At 35.8% G+C, this 23,089-nt stretch overlaps 8 protein-coding genes across 11 annotated transcripts in view; 7 read left to right on the top strand and 1 right to left on the bottom strand.

The window, feature by feature from the left end:
- LOC109593381 (uncharacterized) overlaps positions 1 to 1,291 on the top strand; it is a 1,662-nt gene extending 371 nt beyond the window's left edge. The window contains exons 3-4 of the mRNA XM_020008497.1: positions 15 to 134; positions 182 to 1,291. Of these exons, the coding sequence (XP_019864056.1) occupies positions 15 to 134; positions 182 to 1,209 (1,148 nt within the window). The 3' untranslated portion in view covers positions 1,210 to 1,291. The remainder of the gene's footprint in view (positions 1 to 14; positions 135 to 181) is intronic.
- Positions 1 to 7,852, bottom strand: part of LOC100639970 (selenocysteine-specific elongation factor-like) — a 23,712-nt gene extending 15,860 nt beyond the window's left edge. Inside the window, exons 1-5 of the mRNA XM_020008024.1 lie at positions 7,681 to 7,852; positions 7,537 to 7,620; positions 7,291 to 7,332; positions 6,440 to 6,517; positions 6,320 to 6,390 (exon numbers count right to left, since the gene is read on the bottom strand). Of these exons, the coding sequence (XP_019863583.1) occupies positions 6,320 to 6,390; positions 6,440 to 6,517; positions 7,291 to 7,332; positions 7,537 to 7,620; positions 7,681 to 7,852 (447 nt within the window). The remainder of the gene's footprint in view (positions 1 to 6,319; positions 6,391 to 6,439; positions 6,518 to 7,290; positions 7,333 to 7,536; positions 7,621 to 7,680) is intronic.
- Positions 1,489 to 3,318, top strand: LOC109593056 (uncharacterized). The gene is made up of 3 exons (XM_020008330.1): positions 1,489 to 1,895; positions 1,947 to 2,156; positions 2,209 to 3,318. Exons 1-3 carry the CDS (start codon positions 1,541 to 1,543, stop codon positions 3,219 to 3,221), a joined length of 1,578 nt encoding a protein of 525 aa, XP_019863889.1. The 5' UTR covers positions 1,489 to 1,540; the 3' UTR covers positions 3,222 to 3,318.
- LOC109593458 (uncharacterized) lies at positions 3,926 to 5,528 on the top strand. Its single transcript, XM_020008546.1, has 3 exons — positions 3,926 to 4,251; positions 4,300 to 4,419; positions 4,473 to 5,528. Exons 1-3 carry the CDS (start codon positions 3,972 to 3,974, stop codon positions 5,441 to 5,443), a joined length of 1,371 nt encoding a protein of 456 aa, XP_019864105.1. The 5' UTR covers positions 3,926 to 3,971; the 3' UTR covers positions 5,444 to 5,528.
- LOC100640060 (pleckstrin homology domain-containing family F member 2-like) lies at positions 5,552 to 13,645 on the top strand. 3 transcript variants are annotated; one of them, XM_020008590.1, is made up of 12 exons: positions 5,552 to 5,598; positions 5,663 to 5,773; positions 8,344 to 8,408; positions 9,219 to 9,299; positions 9,351 to 9,407; positions 9,502 to 9,565; positions 10,084 to 10,209; positions 10,581 to 10,687; positions 12,518 to 12,660; positions 12,774 to 12,801; positions 13,116 to 13,313; positions 13,463 to 13,645. In XM_020008590.1, the coding sequence occupies exons 1-12, from the start codon at positions 5,580 to 5,582 to the stop codon at positions 13,511 to 13,513; spliced, it is 1,050 nt and encodes a 349-aa protein (XP_019864149.1). In that variant the 5' UTR covers positions 5,552 to 5,579; the 3' UTR covers positions 13,514 to 13,645. The 3 variants fall into 3 exon arrangements, with proteins under 3 accessions (XP_019864149.1, XP_003382481.1, XP_019864174.1); XM_003382433.3 differs by lacking the exons at positions 5,552 to 5,598; positions 5,663 to 5,773 and adding an exon at positions 7,902 to 7,994; XM_020008615.1 differs by lacking the exons at positions 5,552 to 5,598; positions 5,663 to 5,773 and adding an exon at positions 8,008 to 8,092.
- A 100-nt stretch (positions 13,646 to 13,745) lies between these two features.
- Positions 13,746 to 18,373, top strand: LOC100640097 (mothers against decapentaplegic homolog 4-like). Of its 2 annotated transcripts, XM_020008077.1 has the most exons (15): positions 13,746 to 14,244; positions 15,130 to 15,257; positions 15,300 to 15,468; positions 15,729 to 15,776; positions 15,826 to 15,879; positions 16,107 to 16,205; positions 16,252 to 16,341; positions 16,387 to 16,509; positions 16,588 to 16,704; positions 16,850 to 17,050; positions 17,130 to 17,281; positions 17,401 to 17,491; positions 17,550 to 17,830; positions 17,933 to 18,120; positions 18,250 to 18,373. In XM_020008077.1, the coding sequence occupies exons 1-13, from the start codon at positions 13,962 to 13,964 to the stop codon at positions 17,795 to 17,797; spliced, it is 1,803 nt and encodes a 600-aa protein (XP_019863636.1). In that variant the 5' UTR covers positions 13,746 to 13,961; the 3' UTR covers positions 17,798 to 17,830; positions 17,933 to 18,120; positions 18,250 to 18,373. The 2 variants fall into 2 exon arrangements, with proteins under 2 accessions (XP_019863636.1, XP_019863679.1); XM_020008120.1 differs by lacking the exon at positions 16,588 to 16,704.
- Positions 18,374 to 18,416: 43 nt separating this feature from the next.
- On the top strand, positions 18,417 to 20,044 carry LOC100640224 (aldose reductase-like). The gene is made up of 9 exons (XM_003382519.3): positions 18,417 to 18,519; positions 18,578 to 18,633; positions 18,750 to 18,932; positions 18,979 to 19,069; positions 19,116 to 19,214; positions 19,254 to 19,371; positions 19,423 to 19,479; positions 19,528 to 19,658; positions 19,705 to 20,044. Exons 2-9 carry the CDS (start codon positions 18,581 to 18,583, stop codon positions 19,939 to 19,941), a joined length of 969 nt encoding a protein of 322 aa, XP_003382567.1. The 5' UTR covers positions 18,417 to 18,519; positions 18,578 to 18,580; the 3' UTR covers positions 19,942 to 20,044.
- On the top strand, positions 20,001 to 23,068 carry LOC100640350 (uncharacterized). The gene is made up of 17 exons (XM_003382520.2): positions 20,001 to 20,085; positions 20,144 to 20,193; positions 20,285 to 20,464; positions 20,511 to 20,601; positions 20,655 to 20,759; positions 20,805 to 20,922; positions 20,972 to 21,028; positions 21,079 to 21,209; positions 21,249 to 21,479; positions 21,638 to 21,687; positions 21,758 to 21,937; positions 21,984 to 22,074; positions 22,128 to 22,232; positions 22,286 to 22,403; positions 22,457 to 22,513; positions 22,557 to 22,687; positions 22,733 to 23,068. The coding sequence occupies exons 1-17, from the start codon at positions 20,077 to 20,079 to the stop codon at positions 22,967 to 22,969; spliced, it is 1,941 nt and encodes a 646-aa protein (XP_003382568.2). The 5' UTR covers positions 20,001 to 20,076; the 3' UTR covers positions 22,970 to 23,068.
- Positions 23,069 to 23,089: the final 21 nt, after the last annotated feature.

The following is a 23,089-nucleotide window of genomic DNA, read 5'->3' on the forward strand; positions in this document are numbered from 1 at the left end:
ATTATTGCTTAAAGATGACGAACACGTTCCTGCTCCTGCTGCCAGATGTAATATTGTAAGACTGGAAGAAAATGAAGAGTATCCAATCAAAAGGCACTGTTTCCGTGACTGCACTAAAAAATTTTTTAGAAATCGTAAGTTACAACAATAAAAGAAAATAACTAAATGCATCATTCTTTAGGAAAGAAATGTGCAATGGTTCCTTTAACTTTAGCTTTCATTTTTATGGGAATCTTTATTGTGTGCATATTACGCATCACAGAAATGTGTATTCAGCTTCATGAAGATGATGGTAGTTATACACTGAATCTGTCCATTCCTGTTGAAAGTGTGGTAGATGTGGATCTTATAAGTTTAATGAATAATCATACAATGCACCCAAACAAGATCAAAGTCACAGTGCCTGATGCAAGTAGCCTCGTACGAGTTGCCATAGCTGATAATGATAATCAACAAGTTGCCATGGCTGATGAAGGTGATCAAATTTCTTTCCCATTGAACATTAATATTACTTTGGAGAAAGGTCAAAATAAATCAATACTACGCTATTGGAATTTGAATTCTGGTCAAAAACCAGAAGGCAATATAACACTTTATCATGAACATGCACACAATGTAACCTACGGATACAAATGGGGCAGTATAAAAGATCCTCCTCCATATGGCAACTGTTATGATCATAAGAGTGATTTGAGTAGCACTAGTAGTATAATTGACATACCAACACAATTCGAAGACAGTGAAAAAAAAGATAAAAATATCATACACATACACTTCTGCTATGACAGTAAAGAAGATACAGGAGTGAATTCACCAGCTATTATTGGTATTAATGTTACCGAACATTATGTCAAGCCCAAGAATGTGTCGTATAAATATATCTGCACTGATGATACAGACAATCACAACTCAGCAGTTCTTCCATATCAAAGTCTTAAGTTAGGGCGCTACAATCCATCCAATCCACAATTATATGTCAATACTCACTATAGAAATACCGATGATGACTGCAGTGAAATGATTAAACTGAAAATTGAGCCTGATTCAAGTAAAGATGCTATGGAGATAATAGAAATAGTTGCATTAGTAATAACTGCTATCCTATCACTCCTTCTATCCCTCATGATGTTTGGAATTGGGATCCGCTGCTGCTGCTGCCATATTAAAACAGGTTTTTGTGCTTTGGGACTATTCTATGAAGAACAATAACATTACTTGGTCCAATGCATTAATTGTACTTAATTGTTGCACTCCTGCTTTTATTATTGCTTGCAATTTTTAATTGCTACAATTTCAGTAAAAATTTTTAAAAAGTAGAGCTGTGCACTATATGCATCACCAGTTTATATAGGAGCTAATGGAGCATGAAGCAAGCAATAGACATTACAGTTATAAAATGATACCAAAGATGGTAAGTTGAATACAGATAATATTGATTTATAGCAATGACAGTATGCTTTAGTCCATGAATAATAATAATAGTCATGTGAATGACTATATAAACTTGAAGGTTAGGGGGTGGAATTAAAAAGCCCTGACAATGGCTGAAGTCACTGAACTAAACGAGAAAGAACCTTTGATAGGTCAAAACAATGGAAGAGGAAGAGGTCGGGGGATACTAAGAGGACAAAGAGCAGCTGGATTTGGGAGAGGCCATGCTTATGAGAGACGCCTTGGAAGAGGAAGTAGATCACCTGGCCAGGGAAATGGAGATTCTGCTGAAAGTGATCTAAGTGAAAATAGCTCAAGAGCTAGCTCTATGAAATCTGAAAAGTCAGAGTGTCCTACTGTTCAAGATCTTGATGCTGAAATACAGAATATTGTACCTGAGCCAAGGGGTCCTTACTTAGAGCCAAATGAGGGACTGCATCAGAGACCGGTTCACGAATATGAAGGTATTATTATATGTCCATTATACTAATGAGACTTTTAAATCCTAATCACAGAGGTACCACCACAGCCGCCACCACCACCACCACCACATGCGCCACCACCACCACCACCACCACGGAGACCGCCACCACCCCCACGGAGACAACAACCACAACCGGTGAGACATAATGCAGTAAGGCTAATAGTGGATAATGAAGAAATCATGTATCCATTTAAACGAGGCTGTTGCTTGGACTGTTGCACAAGGAAACTATCAAACAACAGTAAGTCTTTTATGACCGTAATTACAAAAAATGACACATTTACTCTACATAGGAAAGAAATGCTCAGCTGTTGCTTTCTTCTTTGCTATACTGTTCTTAGCAGGGTCAATAGCATGCTTAGTGCTTGTTACTAAGTATCCTGAAGTACTAACAGACACTACCGAAAACATCACATTGCACATTCCACCAAAAAGTGCAGTAAAGCTCAGTCTTACTGACTACAACATCAGTACCATAAAGACAGACCAGCTCACCATTGCTGCTGCAAGCAATGCAGGAAAAGAACACAAAGGTTTGGTAACAATTGCTGCGACTCACAACAGAAAGGAATGCACTGATGCGGACAAGATAACAATAAAAAAGTCTTACGAGTATGATAAAACTGAAGAAAAATCCTTCCTACGCTACTGGCCATCATCAAGTCACATATCAGTAAAGATTTCCATCCATCACAATAGTTCAAATCATGATCACCACATAACAGTTTGGAAATGGGGTACTTTAAGTAATCCCCCACCTGATGTTAGCTGTGAAGCAATAAAACCTGGAGCATCAATTATAAATGGAGGAAGCACCAATGAAAGGAAGATTAATGAAAGCATCTTCTTTGACAGCAAACCAAAGAAGAATCACATGATCAAAATAACATTCTGCAATAAAAATCCCAACATAACAACGACAGCTAATATAGAGATAAAAGAATGCGTTGCTTTGCCTAACAGAGCACTCTGCAAGTATATTTATATTGATGATACTATCAGTGAGAAGCCTAATCCGGTTGAAGTGCAGTTTCAGGGTTTCTTCTCAGAAATGCTAAAGCACTCGATGCTATACATTGATACACGTCACATGAGCAGCTCAAATAATGAAGCTGATAACGAAATCCAGCTAGAGCTCCAAAATCAAACAAGCAGTAACCCTCTGAAAGAAATAGTTATAGCAATAACTGTTATATTGTTTATTGCATCCATTTTATTTTTCTCACTAGGATGCTTCTGCATTTGCTGCTGCAGAAGGAAAGAATTCTGTGGTTGTGGAGTGTATTATCAAAACAAAAGAGTTTGAGAATTGAGAGTAGTCACTAGAGTACATGTACTTTTTACTGTTAATTGTTTGTATTATGCTGCCTTAATGTTGTTTTTAATCATTAATAATTAATTAACTTCCTGTATTAAAATAATCACCACAGCAACATCCATCAAAACTATAGGACAATACTCACTACCAGGATACCATTGATAGCTACAATGAATTGAATAGAGCAATTAAACTGGAAATCCAGCTTGATTCCAGTAAAGATGCTATGGAGATAACAGAAACAATTGCATTAGTAAAAATATACAACTGTTACTGCTATCCTGTCACTCCTTTTATCCCTCATGGTGTTTGGAATTGGGATCCGCTGCTGCTGCTGCCATATTAAAACAGGTTTTTGTGCTTTGGGACTATTCTATGAAGAACAATAACATTACTTGGTCCAATGCATTAATTGTACTTAATTGCTGCACCCCTCAGTGCTTTTATTATTGCTTGCATTTTTTAATTGCTACAATTTAAATCTTTAGTAAAAATTTTTAAAAATGCAGAGCTGTCCATTGTGCAACACCAGTACTAATGGAGCATGAAGCAAGCAATAGACATTACAGTTATAAAATGATATCAAAGATGGTAAGTTGAATACAAAAAATATTGAATTATAGTAATGACAATATGCTTCAGTCCATGAATAATAAAACCAAGAGTACTCTTGATAATAGTCATGTGAATGACTATATAAACTTGAAGGTTAGGGGGTGGAATTTAAAAACCCTGACAATGGCTGAACTAATAGAGAAAGAACCTTTGATAGGCCAAAAGAAAAAAAAAGATCATGCTAATCAGAGACGCCTTCGAAGAAGAAGTAGATCACCTGGTTGGGGAAATGGAGATGCTGCTGAAAGCGATCTAAGTGAAAATAGCTCAAGAGCTAGCTCTATGAAATCTGGAAAGTCAGAGTGTCCTACAGTTCAAGATCTTGATGCTGAAATACAAAATGGGCCTGAGCCAAGGGATCCTGACTTAGTACCAAATGATAAAATACTTCACCAATATCAAGGTATTGCTATAAAATTATGTCCATGAGACTTTTAAATCCTAATCATAGAAGTACCACCACAACAAAGACCACCAGCAGTAAGGCTAATAGTGGATAATGAAGAAATCATGTATCCATTTAAACGAGGCTGTTGCTTGGACTGTTGCACAAGGAAACTATCAAACAACAGTAAGTCTCTTATGACCGTAATCACATAAAAATGACACGTTTACTCTACATAGGAAAGAAATGCTCGGCTGTTGCTTTCTTCTTTGCTATACTGTTCTTAGCAGGGTCAATAGCATGCTTAGTGCTTGTTACTAAGTACCCTGAAGTACTAACAGACACTACTGAAAACATCACATTGCACATTCCACTGAAAAGTGCCATAAAGCTCAATCTTACTGACTACAACATCAGTACCATAAAGAGAGACAAGCTTAAAATTGCTGTTGCAAACACTACAAAAAAAGAACACAAAGGTTTGATAACAATTGCTACAACTCACAACAGAGAGGAATGCACTGATGAAAATGAGATAACAATGACTTACAAGTATAAGAAAGGCTATAAAGACTTCTTACGCTACTGGCCATCATCAAGTCATGTATCAGTAACAATATCCATCCGTGACAATGATGATAACCACATCATAGCTTGGAAATGGGGCACTTTAAGTAATCCTCCACCACTTGACCTTAAATGTGAAGCACTAAACACGCATGATAAATCTACAAAGACAGAGATCAACCAAAGTATCTTCTTTAATAACAAACCAAGGGATATGAATTATATCAGAGTAATACTCTGCAATAAAGCTGACACAGAAACAATTGCTAATATCGAGATAAAAGAATGCATTGCTTTGCCTAATGATCAGTTGTACAAGTATATCTATATTGATGATACTAAAGAGCCTAAGCCAGTTGAAGTGCAATTTCAGGGTTTCTTCTCAGAAATGCTAAAGCACTCGATGCTATACATTGATACACGTCACATGAGCAGCTCAAATAATGAAGCTGATAAGGAAATCCAGCTAGAGCTCCAAAATCAAACAAGCAGTAACCCTCTGAAAGAAATAGTTATAGCAATAACTGTTATATTGTTTATTGCATCCATTTTATTTTTCTTACTAGGATGCTTCTGTCTTTGCTGTTGCAGAAGGAAAGAATTCTGTGGTTGTGGAGTGTATTATCAAAACAAAAGAGATTGAGAATTGAGAGTACATGTACTTCTATAGCTGTTAACTAGTATTAATGCTGATTGTAATAGTTTTTTAACAACAATTAATTAATTAACTTCCTGTATTAAAATAATCACCATAGCAACAGTAGCAATGGCGGATAAAGATGGCTGACACAAAGGAAGGTAAGGAAAAGGATGGTTTGAAGTATCAAATGATGATACTAAGCGTGTATTCTGTCATTTACAGATCGTAAGAGTCTCAAGCAGCCCCTGGTATCAAGTCACAGCAGGCAAAAGAGTCCAGAAGATAGAGAAACAACCCCTTCTTTACGTAAAGACAATTCTCTTTGTTTTGGACGTAAGATAATGACAATAATAGATTCCTTGAACTGTTAATTTTCTAATACTAAACTGTATGTGTTCCTACTAATTACAAATACATTCCAACCTATATAATTACTCGTGTTTATTCTTTATGTATTTGTAGGTATAAATTTTGTGATATTGTGCCTGTTTCTACTATTGGTGATACTGCTAGCCAGTATAATAGCGATATTTTTACATCCACACACTAATAATAATAATAATAATAATCAAAATAATGCAACATTAGAGGAGATTTAACTACATGTACCTATAAAGTGTTTTAATTTCATATTTTAATTCCTTTTCTTTTTTGTTTGAATTAAAAATTGCATAAATCAGACAAGACCTTATCGCATTACGTGTCACACAAAGAGAAAATGAAGAAGAAATTCCTGAAGTCCTGATGGTACACGCTATTTCCTTACACAACAGCAACAGAATGGGCTTCACAGTTCACATACATGCGTACAGAATGATTCAAAAACACCATTACTTTTTATTATCCATCATGCATGTACAATATAATGCATGAACTAACCTCTGCAGTTTGGGTTTGGATTCCTTTAATAGCGTCAACCACTAGTATCATGAGGTCAATTATTTGAGCACCTAAAACAAAAATACCATTTATAATGCTCGAAAATCTAATTACACGTACCACCGATGATCGTCCTAATGAGTGATGCATGTCCTGGACAATCAACCAACGTAAACTGAACTGAATCATATCCAGAATCTATATGAGAGAAGTGAATCTATGATGGAGATTTAGTGCTCACAAAAATTTCACTATTTTTATTACATTTTCTCCTAATCATAAATAGATCTATAATATTATACATGATCTTGAGTTGTGTGTTAATTTTGAGCTGATTCCAACCAAAATTGTATTTTTACAAATTTTTTTAAATTTCTCAAAAATCAAGCTAAAGTCCCTGTACTATAGTACATGGTCTTGGGTCAAATTTTGCCAAAAATGACTAGGAAAGAATTCTCAATTTTTATAATTTTTTCTAATACATATACATGTTCTTATGTTATGTTTCAAGTTTGAGCTGTTTCCGATCAAAATTGAATTTTTTACAAATTTTTAAAGGTGCTCAAAAATCTGGCAAAAAGTCCCTGTACGATTTCTGCAGAGCTATCTCAGAAGCTCATCTTACCCTAACCTAACCTATTCATTTTATCTTATTATTTTTCTCTCACTTATTTCCGTTATTATTATTTCTTTTTTTAACCTACTATTTATCCCTGTGTTATATCTATTTTGTTTAAAAAAAAATGTTTATTTAAGGGCTCAGTTCCCTCCTACACTGTACTATAGTACAGGGTGTTTGGCCAAATTTCGCCAAAAATGAAAAGGAGAGAATTTTCTTTTTTTATAATTTTTTCTGATACATATAAATATTCCTATGTTGTGTAGAAAGTTTGAGGTGATTCCGATCAAAATAGAATTTTTTAGAAAATTTTAAAGTTGAACAAATCTGGATATACTCAGCTGACAATTACCTTTTAGGTGTTCAGGGATTGGAATTGAGAAAGAGGAAAAGCCTAATAAATAAAAAAGAAAACTATAACAATAATAATTATACAGACGTATTAAATTAGTATGCACACCATATATGGTCTTAGTTTATTTTTCCTAGCCTATTAATAATTTTCATTTTTTCACATTGTTTTTATTACATTGAACAACATCAACAAACAACAGTCAGTCAGTGATTGTACACTAAAATCATTAACGACGAGACTAACCTAAATCAAGAGTGATCCCTCTCTCTTGACTTTGTGGGTGTTTATCAAAAGCAGCTGTCGATGCTACTGAACTTAGTGCCTTTGCTAAATGTACATAATTATAATTTTATAGGACAGTTCTGCATTGCTAAATTTAAAACTTACCCAATGATGTTTTTCCACTGTCCACATGACCTAGTACTCCAATGTTAAAATTTAAAACTTTAGATCTTTCAGGGGAGCCTTTAGCAGCCATAATAAGCCACACCTTTAATAAGTAGCCATTTTTAATTACATTATTTTTGCTTCCACGTGGTTTCCGCCTATCTCCGAACATTTTTTGGATTTTCTCTCTATTGTGACGACTCGTATATTTTTGTCAATTTATCGTGTCATTGTTAAGTGTTCTTTTACTCAAGTCTAGTGTTTCTGTTCTGTTCTCAGTTAGTTTCTTATTCCGGCGATGGTTGATAGACTGGGTAAGTAAAGCACTCGTTTCCTTCTTCCCCCTACTCTGCTTCAGAGAAGGAGGCCTTTGTCGAGCTATTTTCTTTATAAATGGAGTCCCTCAAGAGGAGTATGTATGAGTGCTAATGTGCTATAACCCTACACGTTGCAGCCTCGTGTGTATATATATCACCTTCTGTAGTCTAGAGGGATGACTTATCTGTTTTGTAATTATTAGTAAAATGTGACTGTGGGGCTTGAATGAGAAAGAGCATGTATAAGTGCCCATATAGTACATGTACATCAATACAGGATTAATTTTGTATTTTAATAATGACGATTGTTGCTATATCCATTTGTCCTTCGCTCCCTCTCTACTAGTGCACAGTGAGGCTAATCACAGGAGAATAGCAATCGTGGAGCAGTGTTTTGGTAGTAATGGTCAGGTAGGTCCATACACATGTACCATGTAAATACATACAAGTACTTGTGCTGCTTACATTTCTTGCATTCTTTCATTGCACAGTCTTTAATTTTTTTCACTCCCTCATTTTTACTATGCTGACTATCATTCCTTTAGTTCTTTAGCCCATCACTTTCATAACCTTATCATCTTTTGTGTCCCATTTTGTCCCACTTAAGTTTTTCTCTTTTTAATGTTGTTTTCTCCCACCAGCTGTCTTTGTTGTTTTTATGTCAATTCACTCCCAAGCTATGCTTATATGTGTACATTTAGAATGCATTTAGAGGCTCTTTGTCATAGTTTCAAGATAGTTTATTTGCCTTATTATCATTCCACACTAACTTAATGTGTCATTATCAGTAGTACTAACTACTAAGTACACTAGAATGTGGTGATGATGGTTTTATTGATATGATAATTACAGTCTGAGGGATACAGTGAATTTACACTAGTCTGATCCATATATCCTATATTGTTATGTCTGTTATTCCTTCTATTTGTTTGTACTGTTTATTTCTTGAAAAGAGAAAGGATGCACACAGACCATTGTATGCAAGCACAAAGACTCGACCCAATTTAGACTCATACCAGCACTGTATGATATCAATGCATTCCATTCTAGTTGTACCCGTACATGTATGTACGATGATGTACATGTAGTTTGATTGAATTTTGTCCTTTCTAGGCATATTACATATTATGGTAATCGTTTGTATTAAAGGTCATTTTATCACTTGTTACATCATGTACTGGTCGCTTAACATCATTTTGACATTATTTCTTTCTCTCATAGTCCCTCACTAAAACCGGTAGAGTTCTTGTTGGTGAGGGAGTTTTAACGAAAATGTGTAGAAAGAAAGCAAAACCGAGACAAGTAAGTGGAGCGGAGAAGAAGAAGACATTTAATGCAACATCTTTTGTTTAGTTCTTTTTATTCAACGATATTCTGGTGTATGGAAATATCGTCATAGACAAGAGAAAGGTAAGATCATAAGTTGTATTATTGCAGAGGGTGGATGGGGATGTTCCTGTCATTAGTGTTTGTTATTGAGTATGCTGATTCCTTTAATTTATAGTATAACAAACAACATATTGTCCCGCTAGAAGATGTTAAAATCCAGTCACTTGAAAATGATGGACGTAAGCTCCCTTCTCTCTCTCTCCCCCCTCTCTCTCCCCCCTCTCTCTCTCCCCCTCTCTCTCCCCCCTCTCTCTCTCTCCCCCCAACTTATCATCCATTACCTGACTTGGAGTAAATATAGTGTATCCTAATTAGGATCATGACACTCAGTGTCAGCCTGTCAATACAAGACACACGTTGTTGCTCATATTTGTTCACCAAAGCAATGCCGTATATGCTCAGTGTGTGTGTGAGTGATTGTAGGATCGTGTGTGTATATAGTCTGTTTACATTCCATTGATAATGGAGGATTCATTTAGTACATAGTGTCTTCCTGTATTTATGGCAGTTATAATGAGATTTGTGAGAGCAGCCTCTGTTATAATTTTAGTATATTTGATTATGATGGTCCCAATAGATGCCATACTTTATAATTGGCTTCATTCCTACTTGCACTGTGTCACATTAACTGCTCTCTCTCCCTCCCTCCTTCTCTCTCCCCCTCTCTCTCTCCCTCCCTCCCTCTCTCCTTGTGTAGCATGGAAGAATGGATGGCAGGTCATTAGTCCCAAGAAATCCTTTGCAGTGTATGCAGCATCACCAACAGAGAAATCAGAATGGATGGCACACATTAATAAATGCATAGCTGACCTCCTTGCCAACAGTAAGACTTTAACACTATTCATGTAATACTATTAGGTGTAAATGTTGTCTACATGTACTGTCTGCTGTAATTATTGTTTATACTTTTGGGTAATACAATCTGTTGTTTTTTGGGTGAAACTCCTTTAATTTGTAGCTACAGGTGTTCTGTAATGCGTGTGTGGAATGCTTTTATTGATTGGTCTCAATAGAGTGGATAATTATCTTTTGGTCAAGCCTCAATAACTTGTTATAATACCATTCATCGTTAGCCTATTACCGCATTCATTTTCTGTACATTTCCTAGTGACAGTACCCTGTGTTTAATTTTTAATTTACAAATACTATCTGTCAGTTTTATATCATATAACTCACTCTAATCATTTATTGTAGGTAACAAGAGACCGGCAACAGAGCACGCTGCTGTTTGGGTCCCTGACAGTGAAGCACAGACTTGTATGCATTGCCTCAAAGTCAAGTTTACTCCAATACAAAGAAGGGTAAGATCCTCCATCTTCTCATGTACTTCTCTCTTTTAAGTCTCTTCTATACTGTATGCATCCTAGCTGGGTTTGGGGCAAGAAAAACTGGAATAACTTTTTATAGGAATGTGAAATAAGGATAAAACTTTCACAGGTTCTTAGTTGCCAAAATCCATCAAAATCTGTGAAATGTTGGGTCTGTCAGCCAGGCCTGGGGTCAATTACAATTAAATGTAATCTATTACTATTACTATTACTTGAAAATTTTAACTATTATATTACTATTACTATTACAGCCTTTTTTCAAAGTAATCTATTACTATTACTATTACAACAAAGCATATTAAGGCCTTTTCACACTGGCCAAAGTAATGCGCATTGATGCGCATTAATCGTGTTCACACTAGAGTGGTTTTCAATTAATGCGCATTGATGCGCATTACTTGTGCCAGTGTGAAAAGGCCTTGTATCAACAAAGCGCATCAAAGCGCTTTGAAAACTGTGCCAGTGTGAAAAGGCCTTTACTATTACAATTACTATTACAATACGCCATAGATTTTTATAGGTTACTAATAAAAATAATCTACTTTTGAAGTTAATCTAAGCCATTTTATAGTTTCTAATTAAGAATGCTTTGTTATATTTATGATAAAAAGTCTCAGTACTGAGCAATAGTTCCTGGCTAACGTGCTATTTTCATATTGTTACTTATTAGTGTAACACTACAAGTAATAGCTATGTAATATTGAGATCAGACTTGGGGTCAATTACAATTGTAATTGTAATTTAAGGGTCAATTACAATTACAATTACATAATTGTAATTGTAATTGACATGTATTTCAAGCTATGGACTGTAATTGTAATTGTAATTGATAATAATAATGATAAATTACATCACCTGATGAGGCACGTTTACACCAAAGGAGATAACTAAACCATAGACTTTTATACATGCATACCCAAAGGAGATAACTAAACCATAGACTTTTATACACGCATACCCAATGCTTGCTCACCCAGCTACTGTTTATTTAGCCATTCATGCATCATCAGCAACTGTGGAAAGGATATTTAGTATGGGAGGAAAAGTTTTTAGGCCAGAGCGGTGCCATCTCAGTAATAACCTATTTGAGTCATTAATGTTTATACATTGTAACTATGATTTAAAACTGTAATTATATTGTAATTAAATTAAAATGTAATTGTAATTGTAATTGAGTTGAGGGACTTGAAATGTAATTGTAATTGTAATTGAGGCTATGTGGAACAAATGTAAGTATATAAAAGTGTAATTGTAATTGGAAATTTGTAATTGACCCCAAGTCTGATTGAGATTACATATTACTTTGACCATTATTACTATTACTATTACTATTACTTCCTGTTACCAAAGATTCTATTACTATTACTATTACTATTACTTGGTGCCCTGTAATCATTACTATTACAATTACTATTACATATTACTATTACCCCAGGCCTGCTGTCAGCCTTTGGGAACCCTGAGAACCGGGTTCTCCCTATAACCCAATGGCATATCAAAGCTAACTGCAATGGTGTTTTGGTCTGGTGCCCCAAACTGATAATTCTTTTTAAAAGCTAACAGAGCTAGATCTTCTGATAAGGATGGCCTTAATTAAGAAGACTGGGTGACTCCTGTGGCTATGGTACTGCTTATCAGTAACAGCAGGACTGTGAAACAACACAGCCGCCATGCTTTTATGAATATCATTATTTTATGCATCATTGGCATTAAATTCCACGCAGCTGCTTCCACTTCCTCCTAAACTCAGTTGGGATATATATACATCTTTCTCTTTATAATTATAATTATCTCTTTCTCCAGCATCATTGTAGGAAATGCGGTGCTGTAGTTTGTGGTGGATGCTCTAACAAGAAGTTCATCTTGTCATACCAGTCTGACAAACCCGTTAGGGTCTGCATCACCTGCTATGAAGTACTCAGTAACTCTGTACCCGATAAAGACAAGTAAGTATATTAAGCGTATACCATTTATGATATTTATGCTTCAACTTCCTTTCTATGTTTTATTATGATTTAACTCTTGGGGTTTGTTTATTTTTTATCTATTTTTTGTTTAGATCATCTATGATAAGACCCGACTATGAGGTAAGCTTAAATCAAACAACGATAACAATATTAAGCATACTGTATAACGCTTTAATTTGGCGGAGTTTTATTTTGGCAATCGGCGGTTTGCAAGCAGAATCGCCAATATAAAAACCGCCAATCATTAATGTGCATGCTCAGTAATGCATGTGTACACAAAATTGCTAAATTAAAAACTGCCAATTACAATTTTAAAGCAAAATCGCCAAAATAAAGCACTATATGGTAACATACATCCATCTATGTGTACATAGTATGTATTTATAGATGTATACTAATAGTGCAACTAATGCCTGTTTTATTATTATTAATAGTCTGCAAGTGCATCAGTGTGGAATAGTGATGAGCAGTTGAATGATGATGATACGGCTAGTGGTGGCAGTGCTGATGGAGGAGTAAGTGCAAGAGGAGGAATGGGCACCAGTGATCCTATTATAACACCACAACCTCGCTATGGATCCTCCGATGAAGAAGAAGATGATATTGAACTCCCTCCTGGTTCATTGCCAGAGGTATAGGCAGTCCATTATCATGCATAGTAATTGTAATTGTAGTATTGTAAGTGTATTATATATTGTTGAGTGTATAAATAGTTTAATGCAATGTTTGAATCTGGGCTTAGTTGTGATTTTGATTTTACTCTCTCTTTTTTATTTCTTAGTCTCATCCTCAGTTTTATGATTTTGGAACTACTGAAGTATTGATCAGTTGAATGGAAGGGAGAAGGAGATGCACATGAGGGTCGCATGATTGTCATATAAACCATTTTATTATTATTTTGAATAATGCATGACCTCTTTTATGTTTTCATTTTTTGTTATTACAGTTTGTGGATTAAACTAGATTTATTGATAATATTAATACACATGTAATTAATCTCATAATCGTTGCGTGGGAGTGGAACCAGCTCACGTGCATGGTACTCTTCCTACACGTTCACACTCGTGCTCGTACTCGCAGTTCGCAAGAAAACTTTAAGAAGAACACTTGACTGCTAGTCAGCACTAAAAAACAAGTGTCTTTTAGCCTTAGGCTAATTTATTTACAGTCTCAGACAATCGCTCTCACTTCCTGCCTGTTTCTTCTTGTGTCATTATACTAGTCTGGGACACCTTGAAAGATTGAGCTAGTAGATACAAAGAGAAAAGAAGACCAACAAGATGGATCTGTTACCTGCCTTAGAACCTTGCCCTTCCATTGACTTTGAAGATCTCTATGCAGCTCAGCCAGGAGCCTCAGGAGCCCCAAGGTCGGTCGAGTCAAGTGATCTAGAAGAAGAAACCTCCGCTGAGACTTGTACCAGTATAGTTCACTCTCAGAGCCCCTCTTCAAGTGGTCTAGGAGGAGAAACTTTCATTAATATTTTTACCACTATAGTTCACTCTTTGATGTGCCACATACAAGGAAGCCTGGAGACCAATGAGTTTGCTCAAAGAGCAATAGGTATGTATTGATGCTTTGGGTAATGCTCTGTTATACAGAAGTGTCCTTTATGGAGAGGTTATTTTTATACAGTAAAGCTAGGTTTACATTTGACAAAACGGTGAAAAGTGCGTGGGCGATTTGACCTTTTGACGCAAAAACGCTTTGAAGTTGACGCATAATTGGTCAAATTTTAATTTTGCATTGATTTGCATTGCATTTTGTGTCGAGTGTAAACCTAGCTTAAGGAATGTAATGGGTGCTGTCTGTGAAATGGAGGTATACGCTATAGAGAGTGTCCATTAAGAGAGGCTATACTGTATGCATCTACATACAGGGGCGTATCTAAGGGTGGGCCTGGGTGGGCCTGTGCCCGATCAGCTCAGCAGACCAAAAATTTTTTTTCTTTTGTATATTAGTCCTTTTAAAAATATTGCTCACTTTATTATGATAGCAATGAGACAAGACTAGCATAGCTAATAGTTTTAGCCAGTGTAAATATAATGATGACATGGTAGAGACTTCCATAGTTCCATTTGGGCAATTGGGCTGCCATTTTTTAAAGTAATAACTACTACTAACCAATCAGTTATTAGACTATTCACATTAATTATTAAAGTAATCGAGTTGAAAATGGCTAAGAAACTCTGCTGAGTCTGTTTGAATGTCTTCTCAAGGCTAGTACTACTACTAATGAAGAAAATATAAGCACTGAAGTGCACATCTTAGCTTAATTAAAGTAATAATCGTAGTATTTAATTGACCACGCCCATCATGAATATTAATTAGCTCTGGAAATTTTTCGCAGCGCGCTTCGCGCACCACATATTTTTTCTCCATGCCCAACCAACTCTCAGAGCTTAGATACGCCCCTGTCTACATATTTATTTATTTATTTGAATGTAGAGTCGTTGGTTTTAAAAATAAAAGACAAAAGTGACGAATTGGAATCATTAGTGACAGCCATTACCACTGGTGGGACTAAACCATCAATATGTGTCACAATACCAAGAACTCTTGATGGAAGACTTCAAGTAATAGCAATATTAATATTAATTATTATTATTAATTAATAGGTCTCTGGTCGTAAAGGCTATCCTCATGTGATGTATGCTAAGATTTGGCGTTGGCCTGATCTACACAAAGATGAGTTGAGATGTATCGAGTTATGTCAGTACGCCTTTGATCTCAATCGGGAAAGTGTCTGTGTGAACCCGTACCACTATGAAAGGGTTGTATCTCAAGGTGGGAGAGTAAATAACAATAGTTACTTTTAAATGTTTAAAAACATCACTTACCTGTCCCCATACATTAGAGTGTATTAATAATATGATTGAGAGTGTTTAGGACAATGGGTTTTGTTTTAAGAGTTATTTAGAGACTTGGAATTAGTAACCAACTGCGGCTAACACTCCGAGGTCTGGCTATCGACAAGAGTTGGGTGTAGTGTCCTCTCTTAAGCTAAATGTCATAATATTTAATCTCCCTCTCTTTCTCTCTTGTAGGTCCAAGTTCTTGTGATATTGTTGGTTCTAATGTTGTTCATCACAAGCGTAAGTTATTACTAATGAATTAGTTAATTAATTACTGATTTATTAATAGCCCCTCCGCCTTTATTACTACATGTAAATCAGGAAGCAATGGAGGAATCACCTGGTAATTATATAATAAATAAATAAATAATAATAATAATGAATAATTATTTTATTTTATTCTGTTATTAATTTCTTTTTTGTCTGCTTAATGTCTTTTTCAGTGTTATTCCATTGCTGTTTTTTTGTGTGTTGTTAATCTTTCTGTTTTGTTCCCTTCCCTGTTGTTGTTGCCTCTGTTTATAATAATAATAATAATAGTAATATTATTATTATTATTATTATTGTCAGGAGTTGGCGGATATTTCAATACACAAGGCATGATGGCAGCTGCTGCCAGTCAGCAACAGGAATACATGGAAATTCAACCATCTTGTGTCCAGGCTTTAAGTAATTGATATTCATTATTTATTAATTAATTATTCATGGGGGTTAGGTGGGTGGGGTTTGCCTGGGGCTTCCCCGTACAATGCAATGACCAATCAGATTGATCCAGCACTCCAAATGAACCAACTTCTGCAGTATTGTAAGAAATTAAATTAATATTAATATTAATATTATTATTATTTAGATAATCCTGGTAATTATGTCCCTCCAGTAATTCGAATTCCACAAGCTGTTGCTCCTCCCCTTGCCCCACCCACTATTAATTCTGTTACTACCTGCACTTTGTCACCACTACCTCATACCACAAGTAAATACAATTATTATTGTGTGGGTATATGCTATGATATTATATTAGTGAGCATCATTATTATTATTATTATTTTAGATAGTCCTAGTAATTATGTCCCTCCAGTAATTCCACAAGCTGTGGCTCCTCCCCTTGCCCCACCCACTATTAATCCTGTTACTACCTGCACTTCATCACCACTACCTCATACCACAAGTAAATACAATTATTGTGTGGGTATGCTATGATATTATGTCTCATTTTAATGTCAAATTTAATTAGCCCCCCCCCCCCAATACCCCTAGGGCCCTATTAGTTCACACAATTAGACAATCAAACTATTATTTCCCCTTTCCTTTAGCTCCTGATTTTTGGTGTAAGATATTATATCATGAACTGGCTATTCCAGTTGGTGAGTGCTTCAAGGTCCCTGCTAATATTACCTCAGTGTCTGTGGACGGGTTTGTTGATCCTTCTGCAGTTGACAGGTTCTGTCTGGGACGTTTATCCAATGTCCACAGAACAGAACCTAGTAAAAGGGTCATATCCCATATTGAGAAAGGTTAGTACAGCTCCAGGTTGCCTTTACTGAGTCGCCTAACTCACCTTATTATTATTATTATTATTAATTACTTCATTAGGAATAGTTATTGAGGAGAAGAATGAGACTGAGGTTTGGATCAGGTGTGTGAGTCGCCACTCAGTTTTTGTTCAGTCGAATTATCTTGACTATCAAGCTGGACAAGCTCAAGGGGACGCTGTCCATAAAATATACCCCAATGCTTATATAAAGGTACACTTTAACATACCCTGTTGTATAGCTGGTTTATAATTTTAGCTGATTTTTACATAAAATGTCATCAATTTTTAATAATAATAATAATAATAATGAGTGTTCTATTATTATTGCAGGTGTTTGATTTGTCCTATTGTTATGAGGAGATGCAGAAACAAGCTCGTAAAGCTTGTCTTGCAGTGGCTAACCAAACAGCAGCAGTAAGAGGTAAGCCACTCCTTCTCCCCCTCCTCCTATCACCCTCCCCCCTCTCTCTCCTATAAAGGTGATTCCTTACAAACAGCCAATATAGATCCTGATCTGGCACGAAGTATTGGTGTTGATGACTTAAGACGACTGTGCATCTTAAGATTGAGTTTTGTAAAAGGATGGGGCTCAGACTACAAGAGGCAGACCATTAAAGAGACTCCGTGTTGGATTGAGGTTCATTTCAACCGTGCTCTTCAGCTATTGGACTCTGTCCTAACCCAACTACCCTCAGAGTTCAAAATACAGGACTCTGTCAAGCTATAAAGTACTTAGTAACTCTGTAACCGTTAAAGACAAGTAAGTATATTCAAAGCGTACCTTTTAATATTAAGCATGATCATTATTGCTTCAACTTCCTTTCTAACTTTTATTTATTTTTTATCTATTTTTTTTGTTTAGATCATTTATGTTAAGACCCAATTATCACACCATCATAACAATATTAGTATTATACATACATGTATGCATAATGTGCAATTCTATTATAACTGTATACTGATTATCAATATTTACATTCATACTAATGCCTGTTTGGATCCTCCAATCAAGAAGATGATATTGAACTCTCTCCTGATTCATTGCCAGAGGTATAGGCAATTCATTATTGTGCATAGTAGTTGTAATTGTAGTATTGTATCATATATTGCTGAGTGTATAGATGTTGGAATGTGGACTTAGTTGTACTTGATTTTGTATTACTCTCTTTTATTTCTTAGTCTCATCTTCAGCTTTATGATTTTGGACCTACTTAACTATTGATCAGTTGAGTGGAAGGAGATGCACATGATTATCATAATTATAAACCATTTTTTTATTATTTTGAATAATAATGCAAGGCCTCTTTTTTGTTATTACATTTGATTATTATTTTATTAACTATCCTATGGTTGCGTGGGAGGAGTACAGCTAGCTCACGTGCTACTTTCTTGTCAGCACTCAGCACTAAAAAAAGTAAAAAAAAACAGTATATATCTTTTCCAGGCAAGGTAAATACTGAAATGCTTGGCTGAAGTAATTGCATCAGGCCTATTTCCTTCATTTTAGGTCATGTCATCTGTCACTTTAAATACTGGTGCTAGCATTCCGGCATTTGGACTGGGGTTGGTTTATTTTTATTTATTTAATAGTTAATGAATTGAATTACTGATTAAATAACCTTAACAACAAGTATCAAAACAAATATTTTTTTTCTTATCCATTCTTATTTGATGTACAGTACATGGCAGTCACCTAAAGGAGCAGTGGGGAAAGCAGTAGAGATAGCCATAAGAGCTGGCTATCGTCACATTGATTGTGCTCACCTCTATGAGAACGAAGACGAGGTTGGTGAGGTTCTTCAGAAGCTCTTTAAGGAAGGAGTTGTAAAGAGGGAAGATCTCTATATTACGTCTAAACTTTCGTAAGAGAGAACCTAAAGGTCTAGAGGATTAGTTGTATCCTTGCAGGTGTTTTCTCATGTCAAACAAAGAGGATGTGACAGAGTCTTTGACAGATACTCTCACTAAGCTACAGTTGGACTATCTTGATTTATATTTGGTGAGCAGTAGCAATGACATTCCAAAGGCATCTTTCTTTTATGCAGATCCATTGTCCATTTGCTGCCAAGAAGGGAACACCCTTTATGAAACTTCAAGAGGGCATCATTGGTTATTTTCCTGATATGATTGCTAGTGTGTGGGAGGTTAGTAGTTCATATTATTATGAAATGAATTGTACGTAGACCATGGAAGGGTTTGTTGCAAAAGGATTAACAAAGGCTATTGGCATTTCAAACTTTTCAATTACCAAAACAGAGAATTTGTTGAAGACAGCAAAAATTGTACCAGCAGTAAATCAGGGTACATGAATGTGCATCAGATCTCATGATGATATACTTATTTGATTTATAGTGGAGTGTCATGCTTACCTACAGCAGACTAAACTTCAGCAATACTGCAAGTCCAAAGGTATTATTATTATAATGACCTGTTGTTTCATTGTAATGTTAATATTAGGGATTGCTTTTGAGGCATATTCCCCTCTTGGTTCTCCTGCTCGGTTTAATGTTCAACCTGGGGATCCTGTTGTCATGGAGGATCCAGCTGTCAAAGAGATTGCATCAAAGCATGGAGCATCACCTGCTCAAGTATACGATAGTTGTACACATGTACCTTTCTATCATATTGTTATAGGTGTGCATAGCCTTTTTGCTTCAATCGGGTTTGGTTGTTATACCAAAGTCAGTGACTGAGTCACGTATTATTGAGAACCTTAAAGCCACAGAACTAGTGCTGACTGATGAGGAAATGAAGAGTCTGAGAGCTATTGACAAGAACTGCCGTCTCCTAAGCTTCCAATGGTTTGCACCAGATAAGACCGTGGATCAGATTTGGGACGCATCAGAAGATGAAGCTTTTGTTTTGCAATAACTTAGTCAATAAACATTTTAGTAGATGTAGACTCATGCAGTAGTAGATCTAGTCTAGCTAGCTATATTTTTTTCTGAATTCCAAATCAGCCCCTCCCATTAAAGCTTTTAGCTTGGGTGTGGTTCAAATCTTAAAATGGAACAGGTATATTCAGGCTTTGTTCAAGCACAGACATGCATCTTCTATTCCTCTTTTCTCATAGGCAAGTATCATTCTGAACAATGGGACTAGCATTCCTCCCTTTGGATTAGGGTAAGAAAGAATAGAAGCCAAAATGCCAACTGCTGGCATGTTTTAGTGACTAGATCTCTATGTTTCTGCATGCATGTTAATTTGCATGTAGGACTTGGCTGGCTAAGGAAGGAGTTGGTAATGCAGTAGAAGTAGCAATAAGAGCTGGTTACCGTCATCTTGACTGTGCTGACAGATACAACAATGAAGGTGAGATAGGGATGACACTGCAGAAACTTTTTAAGGAAGGATTGGTGAAGAGAGAAGAGCTTTACATTACTTCAAAATTATCGTACGTCATTGGCATAATTTTAATAATTTATAACAATATTTTATAGTTGTCTCATGATGGCGTGCAAGGAGGATGTATTGGAGAGCTTTTACAATGTTCTCAAGGACCTTCAATTGGACTATCTTGACCTTTTTCTGGTCAGTATGTATTCTTTATCTATGATATATTTTACGTACTTTCATTTTTTTAGATACATGTACCATTTGCACTGAAAAAAGGTGTTCTAAGTTTAGCAACTTGTGACAAAAGTGATATAATTGGTTATGACCCCACTATCATAGCTAACGTTTGGACTGTAAGTTAATAAGTGCACAATTCTGTGATTGTGCATATTTTTCAGGTTTTGGAGGATTTAGTAAGCAAAGGGCTAACAAGATCCATTGGAGTATCAAACTTTTCCATCACAAAGATGGAAAATTTACTAAAAACTGCTACAATAATTCCTGCTGTGAATCAAGGTATAGTTAATATAAGTATCAATAGTAATTCATGATCCTATAAGTATAGTTGAGTGCCATATTTATCTTCAGCAACCTAAGCTCCAACAATACTGTAAAAATAAAGGTAATAATGTATTAAAGAATGTTAATGTTAGTTTCTAATGCATACTTTAGGGATAGTGCTAGAGGCATATGCTCCTCTTGGTTCTCCAGGACGCTCATCAAAGCCTCCAGATGAGCCTGTTGTTTTGGAAGATGCAACTGTCAAGGAGATAGCATCAAAGCATGGAGCAAATCCAGCTCAAGTAAGAAAAATAAAGAAATGTAATAAGTATCTCTTGTAGGTGTGTATAGCATTTTTGCTTCAATTGGGTTTGGTTGTTATACCAAAGTCAGTGACTGAGTCACGTATTATTGAGAACCTTAAAGCAACAGAACTAGTGCTGACTGATGAGGAAATGAAGAGTCTGAAAGCTATTGACAAGAACTTCCGTCTCCTAAGCTTTCAATGGTTTGCACCAGATAAGACCTTGGATCAAATTTGGGACACGTCAGAAGATGAAGCTTTTGTTTTGCAATAACTTTTTATCTCGCTTTTTATAAAAATATTTTTGAAGCAGCCCCTCCCACTAATTAGGTGCGGCTTAAAATCTACAACACAAGAGCAAAATGGCCCAAGTAAGATTCGGATAGAATGTACAATAAAGCAGTCCGCAATCTGCATTTCTTATAGGCAAGAATCATTCTGAACAATGGTACTAATATTCCTGCCTTTGGATTAGGGTAAATAAATTTCCTTACTCAGTACAACTCCTTTTTTCAAATTTTATGTACAATAATGTCTATTGTATAGTACTTGGCAGGCAAAAGAAGGAGTTGGTAATGCATTAGAAGTAGCAATAAGAGCTGGTTACCGTCATCTTGACTGTGCTGACAGATACAACAACGAAAGTGACATAGGGACGACACTGCAGAAACTTTTTAAGGAAGGATTGGTGAAGAGAGAAGAGCTTTACATTACTTCAAAATTATCGTACGTCATTGGCATAATTTTAATTATTTATAACAATATTTTATAGCTGTCTCATGATGGCTTGCAAGGAGGATGTATTGGAGAGCTTTGACAATGTTCTCAAGGACCTTCAATTGGACTATCTTGACCTTTTTCTGGTCAGTAGTATAGTCTAAAAATAGATATTATTTTATGTCCTTTTTGCTTGTAGATACATGTACCATTTGCAGTGAAGAAAGGTGTTACAAGTATAGCAAAATGCGATAAAAGTGACATAATTGGTTATGATCCAACATTGATATCAAATATTTGGACTGTAAGTTAATAGAACCAACTCTGTTTGGTATAATTATGCAGCATGATTTATAGACTTTGGAGGAGTTAGTGGGCAAAGGATTGTTAAAGAGTATTGGAGTATCAAACTTTTCCATCACAAAAATAGAAAATTTATTAAAGACTGCCAAAATAGTCCCTGCTGTGAACCAAGGTATTGATAACATAGATGTGCATTATAATAATAATTGTTGCGTAATTTCATAGTTGAGTGTCACATTTATCTTCAGCAGCCTAAACTACAGCAATACTGCAAGTCTAAAGGTACTACCAAATTGCTACAATACTGAATTAGTGAATTTGTTAGGGATAGTAGTAGAAGCTTATGCTCCTCTTGGCTCCCCAAAACGTTTTGGTATATCTCCAGATGAACCTGTTGTAATGGAGGATCCTATTGTCAAACAAATTGCAGCAAAACATGGAGCAACTCCAGCTCAAGTAAATGCAGTATTTATCCTTGCACAAAAAGCTATCTCCCTGTAGGTGTGTATAGCCTTTTTGCTTCAATTGGGTTTGGTTGTTATACCAAAGTCAGTGACTGAGTCACGTATTATTGAGAACCTTAAAGCAACAGAACTAGTGCTGACTGATGGGGAAATGAAGAGTCTGAGAGCTATTGACAAGAACTGCCGTCTCTTTACTTTTAAGGTTTTTGATCCAAGCAAGACCCTGGATGATATTTGGGATATACCAAATGATGAAGCCTTTGTTTTGCAATAGCTCTGATGCAAACTAAAACTGGGTGTGGCTCACCTTGAGTAGATGGTCTACCGTATTGTTTGTAATTTTATAGTTCAGTAAATTTAGATTTTATTTTGACATGCTCAAGAAGAAGTCCGA

This window comes from Amphimedon queenslandica, unplaced genomic scaffold, assembly GCF_000090795.2.
Source record: "Amphimedon queenslandica unplaced genomic scaffold, v1.1 AMPQUscaffold_13521, whole genome shotgun sequence".
Taxonomy (NCBI): Eukaryota; Metazoa; Porifera; class Demospongiae; order Haplosclerida; family Niphatidae; genus Amphimedon; species Amphimedon queenslandica.

Coding starts and splice junctions, on each gene's coding strand:
- LOC109593056 (XM_020008330.1), top strand. CDS start 1,541: ATGGCTGAAGTCACTGAACTAAACGAGAAAGAACCTTTGATAGGTCAA. Junction 1,896..1,946: donor ACCGGTTCACGAATATGAAG/GTATTATTATAT, acceptor TCCTAATCACAG/AGGTACCACCACAGCCGCCA. Junction 2,157..2,208: donor AAGGAAACTATCAAACAACA/GTAAGTCTTTTA, acceptor TACTCTACATAG/GAAAGAAATGCTCAGCTGTT.
- LOC109593458 (XM_020008546.1), top strand. CDS start 3,972: ATGGCTGAACTAATAGAGAAAGAACCTTTGATAGGCCAAAAGAAAAAA. Junction 4,252..4,299: donor AATACTTCACCAATATCAAG/GTATTGCTATAA, acceptor TCCTAATCATAG/AAGTACCACCACAACAAAGA. Junction 4,420..4,472: donor AAGGAAACTATCAAACAACA/GTAAGTCTCTTA, acceptor TACTCTACATAG/GAAAGAAATGCTCGGCTGTT.
- LOC100640350 (XM_003382520.2), top strand. Junction 21,688..21,757: donor ATTCCTGCCTTTGGATTAGG/GTAAATAAATTT, acceptor TCTATTGTATAG/TACTTGGCAGGCAAAAGAAG. Junction 22,514..22,556: donor GCAATACTGCAAGTCTAAAG/GTACTACCAAAT, acceptor TGAATTTGTTAG/GGATAGTAGTAGAAGCTTAT.
- LOC100640097 (XM_020008077.1), top strand. CDS start 13,962: ATGGATCTGTTACCTGCCTTAGAACCTTGCCCTTCCATTGACTTTGAA. Junction 15,258..15,299: donor CTCTTGATGGAAGACTTCAA/GTAATAGCAATA, acceptor ATTAATTAATAG/GTCTCTGGTCGTAAAGGCTA. Junction 16,705..16,849: donor ACCACTACCTCATACCACAA/GTAAATACAATT, acceptor CCTTTCCTTTAG/CTCCTGATTTTTGGTGTAAG.
- LOC100640224 (XM_003382519.3), top strand. CDS start 18,581: ATGTCATCTGTCACTTTAAATACTGGTGCTAGCATTCCGGCATTTGGA. Junction 18,933..18,978: donor TATATTACGTCTAAACTTTC/GTAAGAGAGAAC, acceptor GTATCCTTGCAG/GTGTTTTCTCATGTCAAACA. Junction 19,659..19,704: donor ATGGAGCATCACCTGCTCAA/GTATACGATAGT, acceptor ATATTGTTATAG/GTGTGCATAGCCTTTTTGCT.
- LOC100640060 (XM_020008590.1), top strand. Junction 9,408..9,501: donor TCGTCATAGACAAGAGAAAG/GTAAGATCATAA, acceptor TTTAATTTATAG/TATAACAAACAACATATTGT. Junction 10,210..10,580: donor AGCTGACCTCCTTGCCAACA/GTAAGACTTTAA, acceptor CATTTATTGTAG/GTAACAAGAGACCGGCAACA.